Source organism: Psammomys obesus, unplaced genomic scaffold (assembly GCF_907164565.1).
Source record: "Psammomys obesus unplaced genomic scaffold, mPsaObe1.curated_primary_1811, whole genome shotgun sequence".
NCBI lineage: Eukaryota > Metazoa > Chordata > Mammalia > Rodentia > Muridae > Psammomys > Psammomys obesus.
Window position 1 is genome coordinate 1,162,986 of NW_026592732.1, and position 21,333 is coordinate 1,184,318.

The 21,333-nt window shown below is 49.6% G+C and overlaps 1 protein-coding gene across 1 annotated transcript in view; it reads left to right on the top strand.

Annotated features, from left to right (window-relative positions):
• Nucleotides 1-73: 73 nt before the first annotated feature.
• Cblc (Cbl proto-oncogene C) overlaps nt 74-21,333 on the top strand; it is a 24,803-nt gene continuing 3,543 nt past the window's right edge. Inside the window, 8 exon segments of the mRNA XM_055615447.1 lie at nt 74-113; nt 8,026-8,295; nt 8,298-8,405; nt 16,996-17,037; nt 17,390-17,539; nt 17,542-17,764; nt 18,000-18,122; nt 20,793-20,880. Coding sequence (XP_055471422.1) covers nt 74-113; nt 8,026-8,295; nt 8,298-8,405; nt 16,996-17,037; nt 17,390-17,539; nt 17,542-17,764; nt 18,000-18,122; nt 20,793-20,880 — 1,044 coding nt within the window.

Here is a 21,333-nt window from a genome sequence, read left to right on the forward strand (position 1 = left end):
CCTAACCGGGTGCGCCCATGGGTGACTTTGTAACATATTCTGCTGGGGAAGAGGGCTCAGGCTGGTAACCGCGATGGAGTTACTGGGGCGTCGCGACATCTTCCCCTTGGATGGTTAGGGTCCAGAATGCTCTGGCTGTGGCCGTTTCTGAGGAACTCTACCATTTACGTGTCACTCTGAAGAGGACATGCTCAGTCCTGATGGAACTTGAGCTGGACTGAACTCTGGAAAGGGAGCTCCCCTTTTCTGAGGAAAAGGGCTTGAAGGGTGAGGGGAGAAGGGATGAGGCCACAACAAGGATGTAAAGGGAATATATATATATATAATATTATATTATATTATACTATTCCTATAATTTAAAAAAAAGTATGTATAGCCAGGTGTGGTGGCACACGCCTGTAATCCCAGCAGAAGCAGATGGAGCTCTATGAGTTCAAGACCAGCCTGGTCTACAAAGTGAGCCCAGGACATCCAAGGCTACACAGAGAAACCCTGTCTCAAAAAACAAAAAAATTAAACAAATAAAACCCACATTGTATAATTACATAAAGTATAATAGAATATATAAAATATACACCACAATAAATGTATGTAACACAATGTTTATATGTAGTGTGTGTGAACATTAATGTGGAGTCAGAGGACTCAGTTCTCACCCCATCCTGTGAGCTCTGGGAATCAAACTCTGGGCCCCAGTCTTGGCAGCAAGTTCCTTTACCTACTGAACCATATCACCATCTCTAGTCAGCCCCCATTTTAATTTGTGTTTTGGTTTTGTTTTAGTTTTTATTGCTATTTTATTCCCCTTGGTGTTCTGCCTCCGTGTATGTTTGTGTGAGGGTGTCAGATGTCCTGAAATTGAGATTATAGATAGTTGTGAGCTGCCATATGGGTGCTAGGATTTGAACCTGAGTCCTTTGGAAGAGCAGCCAGTGCTTCTAACCATGAAGCCACCTCTCCAGCCCCTTGGTTTTGGTTTTATTTTTGTTAACTTCTGTTTGTTTTATCTGGGACAGTCTCCTGTAGTACAGGCTAGCCCCTAGCTGACTACATGACCAAGGGAGAACATGAACTCTTGACCCTCTAATTCTCAAGTCCTGGGACTATAGTCTTGCAGACATATGCCAACATACCTGACTTGTTTTTTTATTCTTATGTATGTGTCCATGTGTGCCTGCCTGAGGTCATGTGTGGCATGTGAGGTCAGAGTGTCAGATCCCCTAAAACTGGAGTTGCAGGTAGCTGTAGGATGCTTAGTGTGGGTGCTGAGAAGCAAACCTGGATCCTGTACAACAGCAGTAAGTGCTCTAAGCCCGGGTGGAGAGTGTTGAGACAAGGTCTAACTGTGTAGTCCAGGCTGGAACTCACAAGTAGGCCAGGCTGGCCTTGAACTCGCAGAGCTTCCCCTGCTTTACCTCCCGAGTGTTGGAATTAAAGGCAGGAGGCACCAAGCCCCTGTTCCTTAGTTTGGTGTGGAAGGGGGGAGGCGGCTCACAGACTGGGGAGGGGTGGCCCAGACTGGCCCTTCCCCCTGCCTCGCCCTCCTGAGTGCTGATATTTCAGGCGTGAGCCTCCACACTTGACCAAGGATATGGCTATTTGAGGGGGTCTCTATCCAGCCTGCCATGATCAGAGAGACACACGGGTGTGTAGATGGCTCTGGGCAACAGGGTGCCCGGCCCCCAGCCTCTCCACAGGATGTTTGCACGTACTCAGCTCCCGACGCCAGTGTTTCTGGTGCTGTGGTGTTCTCTGCAGCTAGAACAAATAAGGCACAGACTAGGTGCCTTAAAATCAGAAAAAGGTAAGCCTGTCACCCTAGCACTGATACTGAAACACAGAAGCACCATGAGCTGAAGGCCAACCTGGGCTACGTGGGGAATTCCAAGCCACCCTGGGCTGCACAAGATCTTGTCAAAATAAAATAAAGTAAAATCCAAAAAAAGAGGAAGAGAGAGAGAAATGAAAAGACAAGAAACAGAAATTTGTCCTTTTCCCTAGAGGGCAAAAGTCTGTCGCTGTCACAGGGTAGTGCTCCCTCCGAAGCTCTAGGGAGGATTCGTCCTGAAAAGAAGAGGGGGGTGGGTAGGTCTGTGATTCAACGAGATCTATCCCATGCAGTGCCAGCTTTGGGCAGCCCCAGGCAGTCCATCCAACCTCTGCCTGGTAAGGCTGTGTGCCCACCCCGGCCAAACCTCTCTCCCTCTCTCCCCCCACCCTCTCTCTCCTGCCTTTTTCTTGAGATTCTCAATGTATTTCAGACTGGCCTTGCTCCTCCTGCCCTTCCCTCCAGAGTTTCAGGGTTACAGCCTGGCCAATCACTGCACGGGGCTGAGAGCCAGTTCTGAAGTGGACCCTCAAGAACCATCGAGTCTTTGAGCTGAGGGGAAGTGAGATGAGATGATGAGGTCTGAGAGGAGGACAGTAGCTGAGTTTTGTGGGGCTGGAAGCCGGGAGTTGAGACGGGGTCTCCGTAGCTCATGGTAATTCTTTTTCCCCTGGCAAACCCTAAGATCACAGTGCGTGCTGCCGGGTCCGCTGAAGCTTTAATTCCAGGGACGTGGCAAGACAAACAAACAAGTAGTTTCTCAGGAGTTGGCGGTTCACGCCTGTAATCTTAGAGCTCTGAAAGCCGAGGGCTGTGCGTGGAAGCCAACCTGAGCTACATGGTGAGACCTTGTTAGGAGAGAGGGGGAGGGCTGGAGACCTGATTCAAAAGGTTAAGAACCCTGGCTGCTCTTAAAAAGACCCGGGATCTGTTCCCAGCACCTACACTGTGGCGTCTAACACTCTAGGTAGGTCCTGGGGATCCAGTGCCCTCTTCTGGCCTCCTTGGGCACTGCATGTGGTGCACAGAAATTCAAGCCGACAAAACACTCACAGATGAAGTAAACACCCACGCAGATGAAGTAAAATTTTAAAAGGAATACAGAAGGTCCGACTTGGTGGCACACGCCTTTAATCCCAGCGTCTGGGAGGCAGAGGCAGGAGGATCTCTGTGACCTTGAGGTCAGCCTGGTCTACAGAGCGAGTTGGAAGTCCCCCACCACCACGGAGAAAGAAGGGAAAGGGAGACAACACAACAAAAATAGGAACAGATGAATGTAAAAAAAAAAAAAAAAACAAAAAACAAAGTAACAAAACAAGACCAAATCCACACACCGCATGCCTCACACCAAACCTCACATAGCCACACCCAACAAACACCTCAGCCGGAAGGGAACCGGAGTTCCTGAAGGAAGCTTTGGTTTATTTATCTGTGGAAATGGACAGCCGCTGCGCATGTGTGACAGGGCAGAGGACGAACCGGAGATGGCATGGTTGTCTCCACTGTGTGGGTTCCAGAGACCAAACTTGGGGAGTCAGGATCTGTAGCCCCGGCTGGCCTTGAACTCACAGAGGCCTGCCCCTGCCTCCTGAGTGCTGGGATCAAAGGCCTGCGCCACCATATCCCGCCTAAGCGTCTTTTTCTTTACTAGGGAAACTGAGTTTTCTCTTGGAAGTGCACACCCAGGGAGAACCTACACACTCTATTTCTAAAGGAAAAGAAGAAAACAGACCAAGGAGACGGCGCAATGACAGCAAGGCGACCTGAGCTTGTCCCCAGCACTGCAGAGAAGAGCATTAGCGTGTCGCACACCTTTCACCCAGCACTGTGGGTGTGGGGAGAGGAGGACCAAGGTGATTGTTGCCTACGCTTTGAGCAGGGGGCCAGCCTGGGCTTCAGGAGACCTCTGCCCCATTTCAAAAGAGTGAAGAAACCAAGGGTGTCACACCTGACCACACAGTGGAGACAACCATGCCATCTCCAGTCACATAGGCACAGGGCTCCTCCATCATGGCCAGTGTGACTTCCTCACCCCTCACGTTCTCCGCCATGAGAGTGGCTCAGCAGACTGCGGCTGATGAGAAACCGGGGTTCAATGGCTGACCTTAGCAAGCCAGTTCCTTAAAACAAAGTCTGGCTCCTCCGTGCATGGGAATCCCCACTGTGGCCGTCCTGGCCTTGGGACTGGGCATGTGTCCTTTCACGGCCCCTGGAGATGGGCAAAGCCAGACGGGGAGAGGGGTGGGGCCCTCCGTGGGGTCTCCAGTCTGTGACTTCGAAGCTGTGGCCAAGTCCACAGTCAGGGCTTCAGCACCTTCCTCAGGGCCACGGGGAATAGTTTAAAAATGCCATTTGTTCTCGCTACCCTGTACACACCTAGACACATGAGCCCGAGGCTGCCAATTCCTATGTGTTCGGTGGAACTTCAAAGATCTGTTTCTATTTCTATGACTGTGTGGGTGTCTGAGCGTGTGCCACACGTGTGCGGGTGGCCAAGGAGCCATGAGCTTTAGGCGTGTTTGCACAGTCTCGCAGATCCATCTGATGCTCCACAGGTTGAGCCGCTTGTATCGGCACACACCTGTGAGCCCAGCACTCAGGGGGCTGAGGCTGGAGGCTTTTGCACTCAAGCTTAGCCTGGGCTACAGGGTGAGGCCAAAATGAGAAGCAGGGAACAGAGGGATGGGCAGGATGGCTCCGCAGGTTGACGGCCTGACTTTGCAAGCCTGACAGCTGAACTCCAATCCTACAGCGCGTGCACACACACACACACACACACACACACACACCACCAAATTCAGGACCAGCAAGATGGCTCATTTGTAAAGAAACTTGCCACCAAGCCTGAGGAACTGAGTTTAATTCCCACGGGGTAGAAAGAGAGAACCAACTCTTGCAAGTTGTCCTCTGGCCACAGTGGCCACATGTGCACTGTGACACGGACGGACGGACGGACGGATGGACACACAGGCAGACAGAAGGATAGACAGGTGCACAGAATGACAGGTTGATAGATGGATGACAGACAGACAGACAGACAGACAAGCAAGCTGGATCTGTAACCCCAGCATTACTAAGGATGGGAGTCAGAGGGAGAAAGGATCTCCTGGAGGCCTGAGCTCGCCACCTCGCGGTGGCACCTGGCACAGCAGTGGAGACAGGGGACTGAAGGCACGACGCTCTGACTGCCACACACACACACACACACACACACAACACAACACAACACACACACAACACGCGCGTGAACACAAGAAAGGGAAAGGAAGGAAAAGAAATGGAAAGAGGAAACTGAGGCGCAGAATGGGAAGATAGTGGTTTTCTAAGTCCTCACCATTTTTTGAGAGTTGTTCTTTTGTTATGTGGGGCTCAGCAGAAAGCCCAGGGTTTTTGTTGTTTGTTTGTTTGTTTTTGGAAAGGGTTTCTCTGTGCAGTCTTGGCTGTCCTGGACTCTCTCTGTAGAGCAGGCTGGCCTGGAACTCAGAGACCTGCCTGCCTCTGCCTCCTGAGCGCTGGGTGAAGGTGTGTGCCATCACCACCCAGCAGCCCAGGGTTGGGGTTCTGAGTGTATAGGGTTTCTAAATCTGGGCCAGGGAGATGCTCAGTGGGAAAAGACAGGTGTCATAAAGGCCGCCGAGTTCAGATCCCCGACCCCACAGGGAAGCATTCGGAACACTGCTTCCTGTCAGCCACAACACAAGCACAACTTAGTATTTTCACAGGGATTAAATGTGCATGTCTGCTCTCCTCTGAGGCCATACAGGGAGTTGGTGTGTGTGTGTGTGTGTGTGTGTGTGTGTGTGTGTGTGTGTGTGTGTAAGCACCTGTGTGAGTGACTTACTGCTTCAGGGAGGAGGGGGAGGGAGAGTGCTCTAGGCAAGGAAGGCATGGTGGTGCACATATGCCAGCATTTGGGAGGCCGAGGCAGGAGGATTAAGAGATCAGGGCCAGCCTTGGCTATATTTAGAGAGGGTAGCTACATAAAAAGAGGGTGAGCCAGGCAGCTGTGGCACACACTTTTAATCCCAGCACCGGTGAGGCAGAGGCAGGAGGATCTCTGTGAGTTCACGGCCAGCCTGGTCTACAAAGGCTACACAGAGAAACCCTGTCTCCAACACCATAAAAATAAGGCAGGGGGCATTACCTTCGGAGAGAAACCTGAACCTGGGGTGTGAGCAAAGGTTTCGTGTGCTCCTGTTTATGCTCAGACTCTGCACAGCTGGCAAAAACCACACCCTCCACATGAGGCAGTTTCCAGCTGACAAGATCATGTGCCCTCGAATGAGGCTGTCATCAGCTGTGGATAAACAGCCTTCCAGCATCCCACACCTGGGATTACAACAAACCATATTTATAGAACAGAACCGATTCTTTTTGAATAAACCAAAACTTAATAGATTTTGGGTTTTGTTTTGTTTTGAGACAGACAGGGCTTCTCTGTGTAGCCCTGGCTGTCCTGGAACTCGCACTGTAGACCAGGCTGGCCTCGAACTCAGAGATCCACCTGCCTCTGTCTGTTTAGTGCTGGTATTAAAATTGTGTGCCACCACTGCCTGCCTTTCTGGTTTTTTTTTTTTAATAATAAATTTCATTTTAATAAAATATAGAAAAGGATGGCTGGGGTAGTAGCACATGCTTCTACTCCAGCACCCAGAAAGCAGAGGCAGATGGATTTCTGTACCTCTGTAAGCATGAGGCTAGCCTGGGCTACATGGCAGGTTCTGGGCTATAATAATGAGGCCCTGTCTCAAGAGAAAGAAAAGAGAGAAGAAACTTATTACCGTCTTTCCTGAGATCCTCCAGCTGGTGCTAACAGGAGCCTCTGCCTCGGGAGTGCTGAGATTAAAGGTGTGCACCGCTAGTGCCCGGCTTTTATTATTTTTAATTATTTATTTTTTAATACTGTGCCAGGTATGGCTTCACACGCCTTTAGTCCCAGCACCTGGGAGGCAGAGGTAGGCAGCTCTTTGTGAGTTTGTAGACCAGCCAGGGCTATATGGTGAGACCATCTCTAAACAAAACGAAACAACAGATTATGTGTGTGTGCGTGTGTGTGCGTGTGTGTGTGTGTGTGTGTGTGCGTGCGTGCGTGCGTGCGTGTGTGTGTGTGTGTGTGTGTGTGTAGGTGTGTGCAGGGTGCCCCAGAGGACAGAGGCCTCAGGTCTCCTGCATCTGGAGTTACTGGGAATGGTGATGAGTGTTGGGGAATGAACTCTTCAGCACCGAGCCCTCTCTCCAGGCCCAGCCTATCTTTTGTTGAAAGCAGAGTGTGGGGGGATGCAGGCAGTGCTTGCTACCTCACCCCAGCACTCTGAAGCAGACAGGACTGTTACCGAGGTAACTTTGAAGCCATCCTGGGCTATGCACTGAGTTCAAGGACAGTTTGAACAGAGAGGGTGGGGTTGGGAGGAAAAGGGGGGGGGAGAGAGTCAGCGAGAGACACAGAGACAGAGAAACAGACAGAGTCAGAGAGACAGAGAAAGAGACAGAGACACAAAGACAGAGCCAGAGAGAGAGAGGCCTTAGAGAGAGAGACAGAGAGCTAGCTTGCTGAGCGCCCTGGCTGCCCTGGGACGGAGAGAACCACGTCCACGGCGCCCTCTGGCGGTTGCTTGAAGCACAATCAGGACGGACCCTAAGGTCCTGCCGCCTCCTCCAGCCCTGTGCATTCCTGAGCGTGGCTTTCCGCCACAGCCTTTCCACATCTTTTGAAAATCTGGAGGGCTGGAGAGATGGGTCAGAGGTTAAGAGCACTGGCTGTTCTTCCAAAGGTCCTGAGTTCAACTCCCAGCAACCACATGGCGACTCACAACCATCTATAATGGGATCTGGTGTCCTCTTTTGCCCTGCAGAAAACTGTATAAATAATAAATAAATATTAAAAAAGAAAGAGAGAAAGTCTAGGTACTTGAACTGCAACTTACTCTTCCTTTCCCGCCCTGGAACCCAGAACTCCAGTCCTTCTAGTACCTTCCCTCGGGGACACAGAGTAACTTGACCCTGTTCTTAGGGGCCTTGGCTCTCTCACCTTTGATTCCAAGCCAGGTGTCAGCCACAGTCCGGGGAGGGGTGCTGTGCCCCAGACCTCCTCCCTGCGGGGTGTGGAGAGCCAAACTTCCGGGAACACCCTCCTCACCTGCCAGCCACCTCTTTTTTTCTCACCCCAGTAACTTCAGCCTCCAGCCCTGCCCCCTCAGATCGGTCCAGCCCCAGCTCCGCCTCTTCCTTCAGCCTCTCCAGCCCGGCCCCTTTAGGGCTGCAGCCGCTGCTCCCTCCCTGTCCTTCCCTAGAGCCTTTCCGGCCCCACCCTCTATTCCAGGCCCCGCGAGCGTGGTAGCGAGAAGAGCCACCCACACTCAGCCGGGCAGTGAGGTTGCTACAGCGCCTGGAAGAGCCCTGCAGAGACCCCAGGCTGGGCAAGGGACCCCCATCGCTGCGGGACCTGATGCCCCGCACAGCACAGCTACTTGAGAGGTGGCAAAAACCCGACGAGAGGCTAGGGGAGGTCCCAGTGGTCCTCTACCTGGTCAATCTGGAGGCCAAAGGCAGGCAGGTGGCCAAGCTTCCTCGGACCCAGGTATCCACACCCCAGCCCTCCTCCCTAGTCCCAGGAGTCCAGGCCCCTGCTCCCTCAGACCCAGGAAAACTGAGCCACCCCATTTTTTTCCTCTCTTAATCACTGGTACCCCCAGACCCCCTTTTTTCTTGCACCGTGGGTCTCCCCTAGAGGCCTCTTATATATACTTCCTACTGTGAATGTAGAAATCACAGAGATTTCCTGTTGGGAGGGGGGGAATTAATGGACTCACCCTTCCTGCCTGAGGACTAGGCCAGCCCAGGACCTGCCTGGGTTCTGTGGTGGGTTCTGTGTCAGTCCCTGAACCAAAGCTAAGGACCTTGGACATGCCTGCCCTCTCTCCTGAGAGACAGCTGCCCAGGTGCCAGGGAGAACTAGAGTCTGGACCTCACAGCAAGGTCTAAACAGGTGGCCTGGCTCCCTAGCCTTAGCAGTGGCTTGCCTGGCTTTTGATGAAATGAAAGATGCCACCTGTCTGTCCATATTGTTTAAATTGCCATTATCCCCAAATTATAACTGCTGAAAGAAATACTGTTCAAAATATGTTGACATATACTGCATGAAGAAGCAAAAAAATTCCGTTTGTTTGTTTGTTTGTTTGTTTGTTTGTTTGTCTGAGACAGGGTTTCTCTGGGTGGCCTTGGCTGTTCTGAAACTCTCCTGGAATTCACAGAGATCCATCTGCCTCTGCCTTCCGAGTGTTGAGATTGAAGGTGTGCACCACCACTGCCTGAGACCACCAGGCTTGGCCCCACCCCCACCCCCAAAAAAAGTCATCTGTCCCAGGAACTAGGCCATAGGTCACCAATTCCAGAAACAAGGTCATAAGTACAGGACAGCCTTTATCCACAAGAATGGGAAGGTATCTTATCTCAGGGTGGGGCATCTGTGCTTGGCAGCCCACCAACCTTGTAGTAGAACATTCATGGCACAAAAATTACCTAACATTCCTGAGACAGTTATGTTAGTTAACCAGTAACTTTGAAACAAGCTTGCCCTTGCTGAATGTCACCCTGGGAATTCATCTGGGACGTCATGTAACTTACTAAGCTGGGAATCCCCAGTCCTTCCCCTATAAAAACCCTGCCATGGAGCTGCTCAGAGCTCTCCTCTCTGATTTACTGCATTGGTGATGGTGGAGAGGCTGAGCCTAAGCCCAAATAAAGCTTTTAGCTCTTGCATACATGGTCCAGCTCCTGGTGCTCTTTGGGGACCCTAAAATCTGGGCATAACACTTCCCAGCTGCAAACTTTTTTACCACATCCATTTATCTCTCACTCTCTGCATGCACACACAGGTTAATTTGGGTTTTTTTTTTTTGGGGGGGGTATTGGTTTAAAGGTTAAAGCATAAGCTTGAACAAAGGTCAGCCAAGTGGAGACATGTCCAGCCACCTGCAGGGAGGAACCAGCTTTACTGCATTCTTTTTGAGCCCACTAGAGATACAGTTGCTAGGAAACTGGTGGCCAGGTGGCCAGGGCCAGAACTGTTTATGGACTTGACGCCTAAAGTAAACCAATAATTTCAAAAGTCAGTTTCCCTTACCCAATCATGTAATGTCAAGGCATGTAATAAGCCGCTTACCATTTTTTCCCTTTAAAAACCTTGCTTCCCCTAGACTGCTAGGCTGCATTCCTCTCTTGCTTCCACAGAAAGTTTTGTGACCCGGGCTTAAGCTTGTATCCAATAAACCCTCATGTGTTTTGCAGCGGAGTCAATTCCTGGTGGTCTTTGGGGGTCTCACAAACTGGGCATATTTGGGGGCTCGTCCGGGATCCCCTGACCTGGAGGGTCTTATGCCGGCTGGTAAGTGTCTATGTGTCTCTGTGCAGTGTCTGTGTGTGCGTCTACTTTCTGTCCTGTATTCGGAAAAATCCTCGAGATGTCCATATTTGTGAAGGTGGCAAGATGTGATTATAGGAAGATGTTCCGGACAATTACAGCCACTGAAGTCAGGAGAATGCCCCTGGATTCATCAAGTTTTTGATGGGCACTTGGGTAGAGTCACGCTGTCTGGAGGTGGTTCAGAACCACCCACGGGTCTGGAGCTTCTGTGGCAGGGAAACCAGAGCAGGAATCTGAAGTCCGTGGGTCTAAACTTCAATTGCAATATAGCTACACAGCCACACAGTCTGCATCTCTCTTTCCGTTTTATTCCTAGTGTTTACCTGTTTATGCTTTTGCCTTCCTTACCACAAGTGAAAGTCAAACGCTTGGTTCCTGTTTTGTTTTCGGTAGTGGAGCAGCTCCTTTCCTTGTGTTTGTGAATCTTTGTTTGTATCAGACTGTGGGACTGACGGGTGCACAGACAAACAGAATTCCTCTAATCTCTCCCTGTTCCTCCCAACCCTTCCACCTGAGTGCTGTTCCCTCTACCCTCATCCAGATAAGGCAGAATTGGAGGGAACGGGAATGTGCAGGTGGGGCCGGGGATGAAATTGCCCAGGACTGCTCCTGGCCAGCTAGCAGCTACTGCTGATCATGACAGCAAAGGCAGAGGGCCAAGGGAACCTGGCGGAACCTAAGGGAAATGGTCTGGCGGAATGACAGGCTGCCATTTCAGGCTCTAGTATAATTGGGTGGAGCCCGATTTCAGGGCAGGCCACCCTTATGGAACACAGCAGAGAGCCCATTGAGAGACAGACCACTATTTCTGGTTTCTCCTTCCTCTTCCTTTCTTTTTGCCTGCATTGTACCAGTACGCTGTTATCTTGTGTTGTTCTTTTATGGGTTTGTTGGTTTATGGTGGTCTCAGTAGGCAGGTGACTAAACAGCTGTGCACCATGGTGACTTTGCCTGCCCCATGCTCCCAGCGCTATAAGCTGGGGCACCTCTGGTCATTGGTTGGAGCATGCCTTCGGGCAGGACAGATGAAGAACTCCCAAGAGTCAGCCCAGGCTGAAGGGGCAAAGTGCTTGAAACCACAGCTGGAGAAAGTAAGGAAAGGTTTGTCTGTCTGTTTAAATGTATGTATGGCCATTACATGTTTATTTCTGACTGATCTTAAATGGTTAATATGCTCTGTATGTCTTCGTTATAGATTAACAGTTATTGGATATGTCTGAAGGTTAAATTCAAACTCTTGTTTAGAACATATATATGTGTGCATATGTGTTTGTAAGATCTATAGAAGCACAGATGTTTTTGAGTAGCAACCATGTGGCTTGCCATGCCATGTGATGTGACTTCACCATCTTCAACTTGCCTCGTGGTGTAGGGCAGAGCAAAGGAAAAGAAAGATTACAGAACCTCTTAGTTGTAATAAATTCTGTTTATGATCCTATTTTCTTTTAGACTGAGGAGACAAGTCTCATTTTAATTGGTATTGGTTTTAGAGATTGAATTGTTTGCACTGGTAAAATTTGTTTTGACTTTTAAAGTTATGGTTATGCTTTGTGACTTCACTCCTGAAAAGGGTACTATTTTGCTATTGCAAAAACAGGTTTTGGAGAATGTTTAAATGTTTAAGGCTATGAAACATTTTAAAGTTTATCAAGCATGTTAAAATAATGACCTTGGGCAGTCTAACAAAGAACTTGGAACAGTTTCTCAGCCCTTTGGGGGAGGACAAAAGACCTTGGTATTTTATTAATTTTGCCAAACCAAACCATACTGTTTGAGTCAATTAAGAAAATGGCAGTTTTTACAGTGTATCATGTCACGGTGGTAATAACCCATGGAATGACTTAGTAAAAAAAAAAAAGAATGAGAAATATTTTGATGGAAGTTTTTATGTATAGAAAGCCAGAGAGCATATGAACTGTATTTGCTTTGGTTTTTCATACCTGCAAATATGATTTGAGAAAGAACTGTAAAATATATTGTTCTTCATTTAAAAGGCTGGTGATTCTTCAATGCAAAATGTTTTCGTATGCTCTTCAAAGGGGGGAGAAAACTGCAGTTCCATGTCAGCCCAAGATTATACAGGGTTGTATTCAAGTCATTGTTAACTATTATATGAACTATATGCCTGACCACCAGTTCCTGAGTGAACGGATTAATGCTGTTCCTTTCTGGCCAATAGGTTTGGTATGGCCAGAATAGGTCAAGTGCAGTTTAATATTGTTCTGTGTTGTTCTGTTATGCAGTTGGTTCTAAAACTTATTTGATTACAATGTTAGAACTTTTGGTTATGGGAACCTGTAAATGAGCCACAGTGCTATACTGTGGGAGGTGGCAACACCATCAATGACACCTAATGGCTAGGTTTCAAATTGCCGGCCTCGGCCTGTAACAACCCGTGGCTAGCCCCCATGTTGGCTCAGGGGTAAAGAGGGTGGAACTATGGTTTCATCGCCATCTTTGTCAAGGGCTGCCGGCTGTGCTCAGTTCCCTGCTTGCTGCTTAGTGAAACTTTTGTCCTTTAAACTTTTTGCTGTTCAGCCTTAAAGCAATGTGGCAGGATCAGCAAGATTTGCTGGCCCCTCTGTAAACTGTATCTGACTGAAAGTTTTACTTTGATTTTAGTTCAGAAATATATTTAGAGTTATGCTAATGACTGCAGTTGCTTACAAGATTGAGTTTTACCTGGTCTTTTGTTTATCTTTCCAAGGTTAGGACTAGGATGGGTAACTATGATGTTTGCCCATGTAGATCTACTTAAAATAGATACAGTCCTAAAACACTTATTTAAGGAATATGCCAGAATTAGATATTATGACATTCTGTTTTACAGGATGTAATTTAGTGTAGATAACTAAAGATAGACAAAGAGTAACTCATATGCTGGCCCTCAGGCTTGTCAGAGATCTGATGAATATGGCATTTTAACATGTGTAAGCTTATTATGACAGAGTCCCAAAATCCTGGCAGAGCTCCCCAAGTTCTCCAAGAAGATTTGGGCACAATGCAAATCTGGATTGTGGCATGCTAACCACTGGGCAAGACTGCCCCAACTGGCCCATCGCTAGGACCCAGCCTAAACTGTGGACAAAGCTGTGGACACCTGGAGAGTCATTGTTTCACGTTGCTGAAGATGAGGTGAGGTCAATCTCTCGTGTTCCTTTCTCCACAGAAACAGTCTCGCATCTTCTGGGCCTGATGGCTGGACCACCTCTGCTCATAATGCCATGAGACCACAGGAGCCAGGGACACTGCCTAGTGGTGAACTGAGTAGTCATCACTGTCATTCTGATTGGTACATTTATTTGGCTTATAATTTATCCTTCTCAGGTCTTTGATCACATTGATGGCTAAGTGAAGCTATGGTAGCTTTGCAGCTGAAGAGCAGACAGATCCACTGTTAGTTCATTGGTCAACTTGTTAGCTAGTAAGGACTACTAGGTACTAGATCTCTTATTTAGAGAGGCAAAGAGGTTTTCCTTGCTCACAGGCTTCATGTTAATTGCCTTTTCTTATGGTGAATAAATGAATAAAAAGACGTAAAGTATATGTAGGGTCTGAGGATATAAAAGTTTAAGTTATGAGAATCTAAAAAGTATTGTTTAAGGGTCTAGGAAAATGTTTCGAAGTTGGTAAATGCAAGATAGATTGGAGGGTCTAAATAACTGTTTTAAGGAATATGAATGCAAGTTGTAATGATATAAGAAAATAATTTAAGGCATATGGGAAATATTTCAGATTTCCCCCCCCCAAGCTATGGTTGTGCTTATGTTATAAGATTTTAGAAGTTCAGAGTTTTGACACTGATCAGTAGAGTTCTGATAAGCTGATGGAGCACTGACTGCTTATTATACAGTCACCAGCTTGAGATAGATTTAAAAGTGCTTCTCACCATGCTAAAAACATTTGTCTAATGTGTATATCTGACCCAAAAGTCATAGCTTTTATTTTTACTAGGTCTTAATGGCATGAGTCTACTTCTGCTGTCTTGTAGACACCTGTTACTGGCTTTTTCTAAAGTATGGCTCTCAATACGATGGTAATACTAATATACTTCCTTTTGTAAACTAAAATTCATATGAATTTCAGAAAACCAAAAAGTCAGATGACCTGGATCTGCCATAGCTCAAATGGACCCCAGATGATTTTTTTCTCTTAGTCTTGGGATTCCTCACTTTCCCCATTTACTAGACAAATTTTAACCTCTGTCTCTAGTCTGAATTTATCTCAGCAGATTTCACCTGACAGAATATATTCGGGGATCAGCTATGGACTTCAAGCTGAGATCTGGACTTGCTGGTAGCTGAAGTAAACCAGTCCAGCTGATGTGATTGCTCCCTGCCTTTTCATGTGGCTTAACCAACCAGAAGCTTCTGAGGACTGCCCCATTGCCCAGCCTTTGGTTGGCATTTCAGCCTTCCTAGCCCCTGATGCCAACAGTCCTATTGTCAAACTGAAGCAATTTCAGAATAAGAGCTCTTTAATCCCAATCCCACCTGGCAGGCTGAAAGGCTGAGTCAAAAGGGGCTCCCTGACATTAGCTTTTATTTTAGAGCTAGCTGGAGTAGGAACTGGTATTGCAGCATTCGATGTACAAAGCCAGAATTATAACAGTTTAAAGGCAGATATTGATAATGATATTCAATGTTTTGAGAACTCAATCACCCATTTAGAAGAGAATGTTGATTCTCTGGAAGAAGTAATGTTGCAAAACAGAAGGGGCTTATATCTGTTGTTTGTACAGCAGGATGGGCTATGCAGCCCCTGGGAGAAATGTTGTTTTTATGTAAACCAGTCAGGAATGATTAGGAAATCCTTAGCAAAAATAACAAAAAGCCTGGAGAGTCACTGGCAAGAGAGGATTCCAGAGGATGGTTTAAATCCTGGTATAATAGTTCTCCTTGGCTCACTACCCATATATCCACCATGATGAGACCCCTACTCATTTTGATTTTTACCTTTGAGCCTTGTATTTTAAATTGTTTGATGGCTTTCATGAAAGAAACTTGGGAGGGATACAGTAATGGTACTCAGATCCCATTGTGGAAAGGTAAATCTGGAGGACTCCAGGGGTCATATCTGGAAGACCCAAGATTGGGTTTCAAATGATCATGGGAATGGAGGAATGAGAGACCAAAGAATTGAAAATTAGGTGGGTTTTTGTTGTTGTTGTTGTTGTTTTTGGTGGGGGGGTATTAGTTTAAAGTTTAAAGCACAAGCCTGAACAAAGGCCAACCAGGTGGAGACATGTCCAGCCACCTGGAGGAGGAACCAGCTTTACTGCATTCTTTTCCTGCCCACTAGAGATACAGTTGCTAGGAAACCGGACCAGATGGCCAAGTCAGAACCGTTTATGGACTTGACTCCTAAAGTAAACCAATTATTTCAAAAGTCAGTTTCCCTTACCCAATTATATAACACCAAGGCATGTAATTCCATGCTTGCATTTTTTTTTCCTTTAAAAAACTTGTTTCCCCTAGACTGCCAGGCTGCATTCCTCTCCTGCTTCCACAGGAAGTTTTGCAACTCAGGCTCGAGCTTATAGCCAATAAACCCTCATGTGTTTTGCAGCGGAGTCGATTCCTGGTGGTCTTTGGGGGTCTCACAAACTGGGTATAACAAGGTCAGGGCCAGAAGACAGGCAGCCAGTGTTCTTAACAGCTGAATCACCTGCAGCCCCAGTTGTTACAATTTTTGTTGATTTCTGTCAACCCGCCTTGTTTCAAGCCGGTTATATTCCACGATTAAAGCACCTGCTTGAGAGATGGCTTAAAGTAGTGGTTCTCACCCTGGGGTCCAACCACCCTTCCACGGGGTTGCCCCAGACTGTCAGACATTTACATTATGACTCATAACAGTAGCAAAATTACAGTTAGGAAGTAGCAATGAAAATAATGTTACAGTTGGAGGTCACAGCATGAGGAACTGTACTGAAGGGCAGTGGTGTTAGGAAGGTTGAGAATCACTAGCTTAGAGGTTAAGAGGTTTACCACTCTAGCAAAGGACCCAGGTTCGCAGCACCCAGGATGGATGGTTCATAATCACCTGTACCTCCAGCTCCAAGAAATATGACACCCTCTTCTGGCCTCCTCAGAAATCCACACTCCTGCACATATCTACACACACACACACACACTTAAAAATAAAAATAAATCTTACGAAAAAGAGAACAGTGTGCTACTCTAGGCTGATCGTGGTAGCAGAGGCCTTTGACCCCATGAACTCGGGAAGTAGGGGCAAATGGATCTCTGTGGGTTTGAGGCCAGCTTGGTCTACATAGAGTTCCAGGGCATCTGGAAATTCACAGTGAGATCCTGTCTCAAAAAAGAAGGAAAAAAAAAAGGATAAAGAAAAGAATGTGCCTTCCAGTCTTCACCAGCCAGAGTTGCTGGTGACAACCTCATTGGGCTACACAGCTCTACATTCTGGGAAGCCATTTTGCTAAGAAACTGTCAGGAGCCCTACAGACCTGAAAGAAGCTATTAATATAAACGAGAAACATAATAAAAACCAGCATGCAATCAGTGTTAACCAAATATGATATGCAGATTTTGTTTGATTTTGAAATGCTGGGATAGAACCCAGGACCCTGAGCATGCTAGCCTAGGGCTCTGCCACCACTGAGCCATGCCCCCAGCCCCTCACTGGGGGATTCTAGGCAGGGGCTCTACTGCTGAACCACGCACGCCCTGAGCTGTACCGTCTCTGTGCTCATTAAGGCATGGCCAAGACCCTCATTGTTCTCCAGTGTTTCGGGAGCTGAACTCGCATGTTTATTTCCACATCACAGGTAAACAACTGAGGAGACTGGGGAAAAAAAAACATTTTTAAACAATTTTCCAATATTTTCATAGCTGTTGCGTGTCAAAAACCCTTTACTGCTCTCTAAATCCTGATCTCAATCTCAGGGCAGCCAACACACCCACTGGCATGGAAGACACTTCTGGGCATGCGCTGAATGCAGACTGCAGGCGGTTCGTTTCCGCCATCTCAGTGAGGGAGGCTTCTCCAGCCACAGCAGACGCTGGGCCTCTGCTGTGCCGGCTGGAGGTTTGGAGAGTATCTTCCACACTTCCTTTACAGATGAGGAAACGGAGGCTCAGAGCGGAGAGGCCTCAGGACCGAGACGCCTTTGGTGCACTGATTCGCTAGAGGAACTCTGGGACGTCGCGTCTGTAGGGACTCTCCCTACCTCCAATGCGACGCTCAGTTTTCCTGCAGGCGACCGCTGGCCAAGCTGGCCCTCATCCTCAGTCACATGCACGCAGAGCTGAGCCCCCTCCTTCCCTCGGGAAGTACCAGCTCATCAAGGGATCCGCCCACACCTTCTGGAGGGGGCGCTGCGGCGTCCTGGGCTGCAAGTCCCTTAACGGCCCTGCGCAAGGACCCCACGTGGGGCGGGGGGGAAGAGCAGCCGCCTCCCTCCAGCCACAGCTGGAGCTGGACCTCCTCCAACCTCACCTCTCACCTTGGCTACGTGCTGTCTTTGAGTCTGACATCTTCACCAGGCTCTTCCAGGGCAGGGAAGGTCAGGGCCCCCTGGGTCTGGGGGTGTAGACCGGGACTGAGCACAGTGGATCTGAGGAAAAGAGGCTGGGTCTGGACCGCTGAGTCCTGGGGAAGAAAGGCTGCGCGGCTTCCTGAGTACAGAGTATCCAGAGCCACCGCGGATGAGATCAGGGTGGTGGATTCTTGAACCCTAGGGTAAAGGCTACTTCCTTGGTTCCTTGGTGACCATCTCTGTCCCTCCCGGCCATGGCCCACCCTGCTCAGGAACTGGCAACCCCCAGCTGTCAACCGCCCTGCCTACATGGCCTTTCTGACGTTCGCTGAGGTCCAAAGATGCCTGCAGGCCTACAGGGACAAAGCAGGCAGGTGAGCGAGGCAGCGCCCCATGGGACAGGGCCGGGTGGCTGGGGGGTCCTGCCTGGGGTGTGGGAGACTACCTGAAGTCGGGAACTCTGCAGCTGTAGGCTGGCAGTGTTCTCCTGTGATTCCAGCACTGGGAAGTGGAGGCAGGAGGATGGAAAGCTCGTGGCCAGCCCGGGCTACCTGAGACACTGTCTGAAAAAAAAAAAAAAAGACCCTGAGGCATGCCCAGTACCCCTGCCTCTTCTCCTGGGGCCTCCTGGGTCACACACACACACACACACACACACACACACACACACACACACACACGCCCAGTAACTAAAGCAATAATATCTGGTCCAGCAAGGAGTTCTGAAGGCCCTGCCTGAGATACGTCCTCCTTTTAACAAGTTAGAGGCTATGCTGAAAACCCACTAAATGGTTTGTTGTGAGACAGGGCTCGCTTCAGCTTGACCTCAGACTTCACACGTAGCTAAGGATGACCCTTGAAACCCTGATCATCCTCCCTTTCCCGCCCCGACGGATGGGGTTAAGAATGCACTCAGCAGTTTGCCCCGGTTTGTCTGCTTCTGTTTTGCTTTTATTGAGACAGGGTTTCTCTGTGTAGCCCTGGCTGTCCTGGAACCTTCCCTGTGGACCAGGCTGGCCTCAGACTCTGAGATCTGCCTGCCTCTGCCTCCTGAGTGCTGGGATCACGGGCGTGTGACCCCACACTTGGCTGCTTGGATCTTATTGTGCTGAGGGTAAGTTGAACACCCACAGGCCAACCTGTCTGCAGGGGTGGGAAGCCTCTGGAAGGCAGGGGTAGCCTCGCGGCTAAGCTCCCCACTCCCTTCAAGCTGGGGGAGGGAGAGGAAGGAGGAAAGGGGAGGGCTTTGCCAGCGCGCCAGTCTCCGTCATTGTCAGTATGTCTGTCTCTATTTCATACTAGACATGCTGCTCAGTGGGAGGGTCCGTGTCTAGACGGGTCACTAGACAAGGTATCTTGTAGCCCAGGCTAGCCTTGATCAGCTGCTGTTCGGGGAGGGCAAATTATAAAAGTGAACAAAAGAACCAGAGCGTGGGATCCAGACGCGGGCGCGTCCAGGCCGTCAAGCCCTTTAATCGGACCCGGGGCTGGGCCTACCTTGCCTCTGCTCTTTCCTGCACTGGTCACCATCCCGCGGAGGGCCGTGCCGTCCAAAGCTGCGGCCCTTCACCCCCCCCCCCCCCCCCCCGGCCTGCGAGGTGGATGGGGAATCGGGAACGAAAGCGTGAGGTGAGAATGAAGACCAAGGGGAGCGAGCTGGGTGTTCCGGGGAGGGACGGCGGCAGCGACTCCCCGGCTGTGTGCAGGCCCCGCTGCGCTCCCCCGGGCCCTCGGGATCGTGAGCTCCGGGGGAAGCACCCTACAGACCACTCCTCTCAACAAACCCCTACTCCAGGGGTTCCTGAGAGGACAAAAGGAAGGCGTGTGAGTCCCCAGCCTGACGGGAACAGGGTGTCAGCAAAATCCGTTTTGCACGAGTCCCGGATTCGCAGAGGCGTGCTGCGGGGCGGACGCAGACCACACACCAAGCGGCCATGCCACCGTCTCCCAGCAGGGGGCGCCCAAGCTCTCCAGGCGGCGGGCCGCGCAGCGCAGCTCCTTCCTTGCCCGGGGCTCCATTGCCTGCGCTCCTAGGGGCTCTAGGGTCTAGGCTGGCAGAACGGGCACAGGGAAACAGCCGGGCTAGCGGGGTTTCACCTCTCAGCCCTCGGGTGGGGTGGGAGGAGAGCCGGCGCCTCTCTCTCTCACCCTTGCTGGTGACACTGCCTAGCCAGGCAAGGCAGGTGTGAGGCAGAGACAGAAAGAAACAGAGGAGGTCAGAGGGCAGACATGCTGCTTCCCAGCGTTCTCAGGGTCTCTGCTCTACAAGATGGCAAAGGCCTGGAATCACCACAGAACTGTCACTCTCGTGGAACAGGCGGCCTCCTGTCACCTTCATGGCCGTCACGTTCTTTTTTTATGTTATTTATTTGATTAGAATTTTGGTCTTTTGTCCTTTGTTTTGAAAATGTATTGGAGTGGGGTGGGGGGGTGGGGTGTAAGTATTCAAGGCATAGGAGGATCCTGAGATCGGCGTTATGTTTTTTTAATTAATTTCTTTTCTTTTCTTTTCTTTTATGTGCATTAGAGTGAGAGGGTCAGATCCCCTGGAACTGGCAATACCCACAGTTGTGAGCTGCCATGTGGGTGCTGGGAATTGAACCCAGATCCTTTGGAAGAGCAGACAGTGCTCTTAACCACTGAGCCATCTCTCCAGCCCCTGAGATCTGTATTCTAAGCTAAGCTAGACCCTATTTCAGAAAGAAAAAGAAAAAAAAAAATGTATGGCTCAGTGGTAGGTCTCCTGCCTAGAATCCCCCAGTGAGGTGCTGGGGTGTGGCTCAGTGGTAGAGCCCCTGCCTAGAAGCCCCCAGTGAGGGGCTGGGGGGGGGGTCAGTGGTGGAGCCCCTGCCTAGAACCCCCCAGTGAGGGGCTGGGGATGTGGCTCAGTGGTAGAGCCCCTGCCTAGGATCCCCCAGTGAGGGGCTGGAGTGTGGCTCAGTGGTAGAGGCCTGCCTACAATCCCCAGGACACACACAGGTAGATGAGGTAGGTGGGTCCTCCTGAGTCCAGCTACTCACAGCCCAACCCTATTATTCCCTCAGCTACCTCTACCCTGATGGAAAGAACCATGACCCAGACCTGACTGAGCCATGCCAGGCAGAACCCTTACCCTGCACCCAGGTGTCAGAGGTGAGTTTCACACTCACACCTGCTACCCAGTCCTTACTCCTGGCCCCAACTTGCCTCAGCTCAAAGAGCTGAGCTGTAGTGCTGGCTTGACCTTGAGCCAACCTTGGCTTCTCTGAGATGCTCTGAGTTCTTCCGCTGGGAACCATAGCCTCTGCAGCCTCCTTCCCAGGGGTTTTTCTTGGATATGAAATAAAGAAAAGAGCTTCTGAGATCATCAAAACAGCTGGTGCCTCTGAGTGTTTATCAGCTCTGAGTCTGAACAGACACCCAGCAGCAGGAGAAGAGCCAAGATGTTTTTCTTTTAGTTTTTAGGATGTAACCCAGGAACTTGTGCATGCTAGGCTAGAGCTCTACCACTGAGCCACACCCTCAGCCCCTCGCTGGGGGATTCTAGGCAGGTGATCTTCCACTGAGCCACACCCCAGCCCCTCACTGGGGAATTCTAGGCAGGGG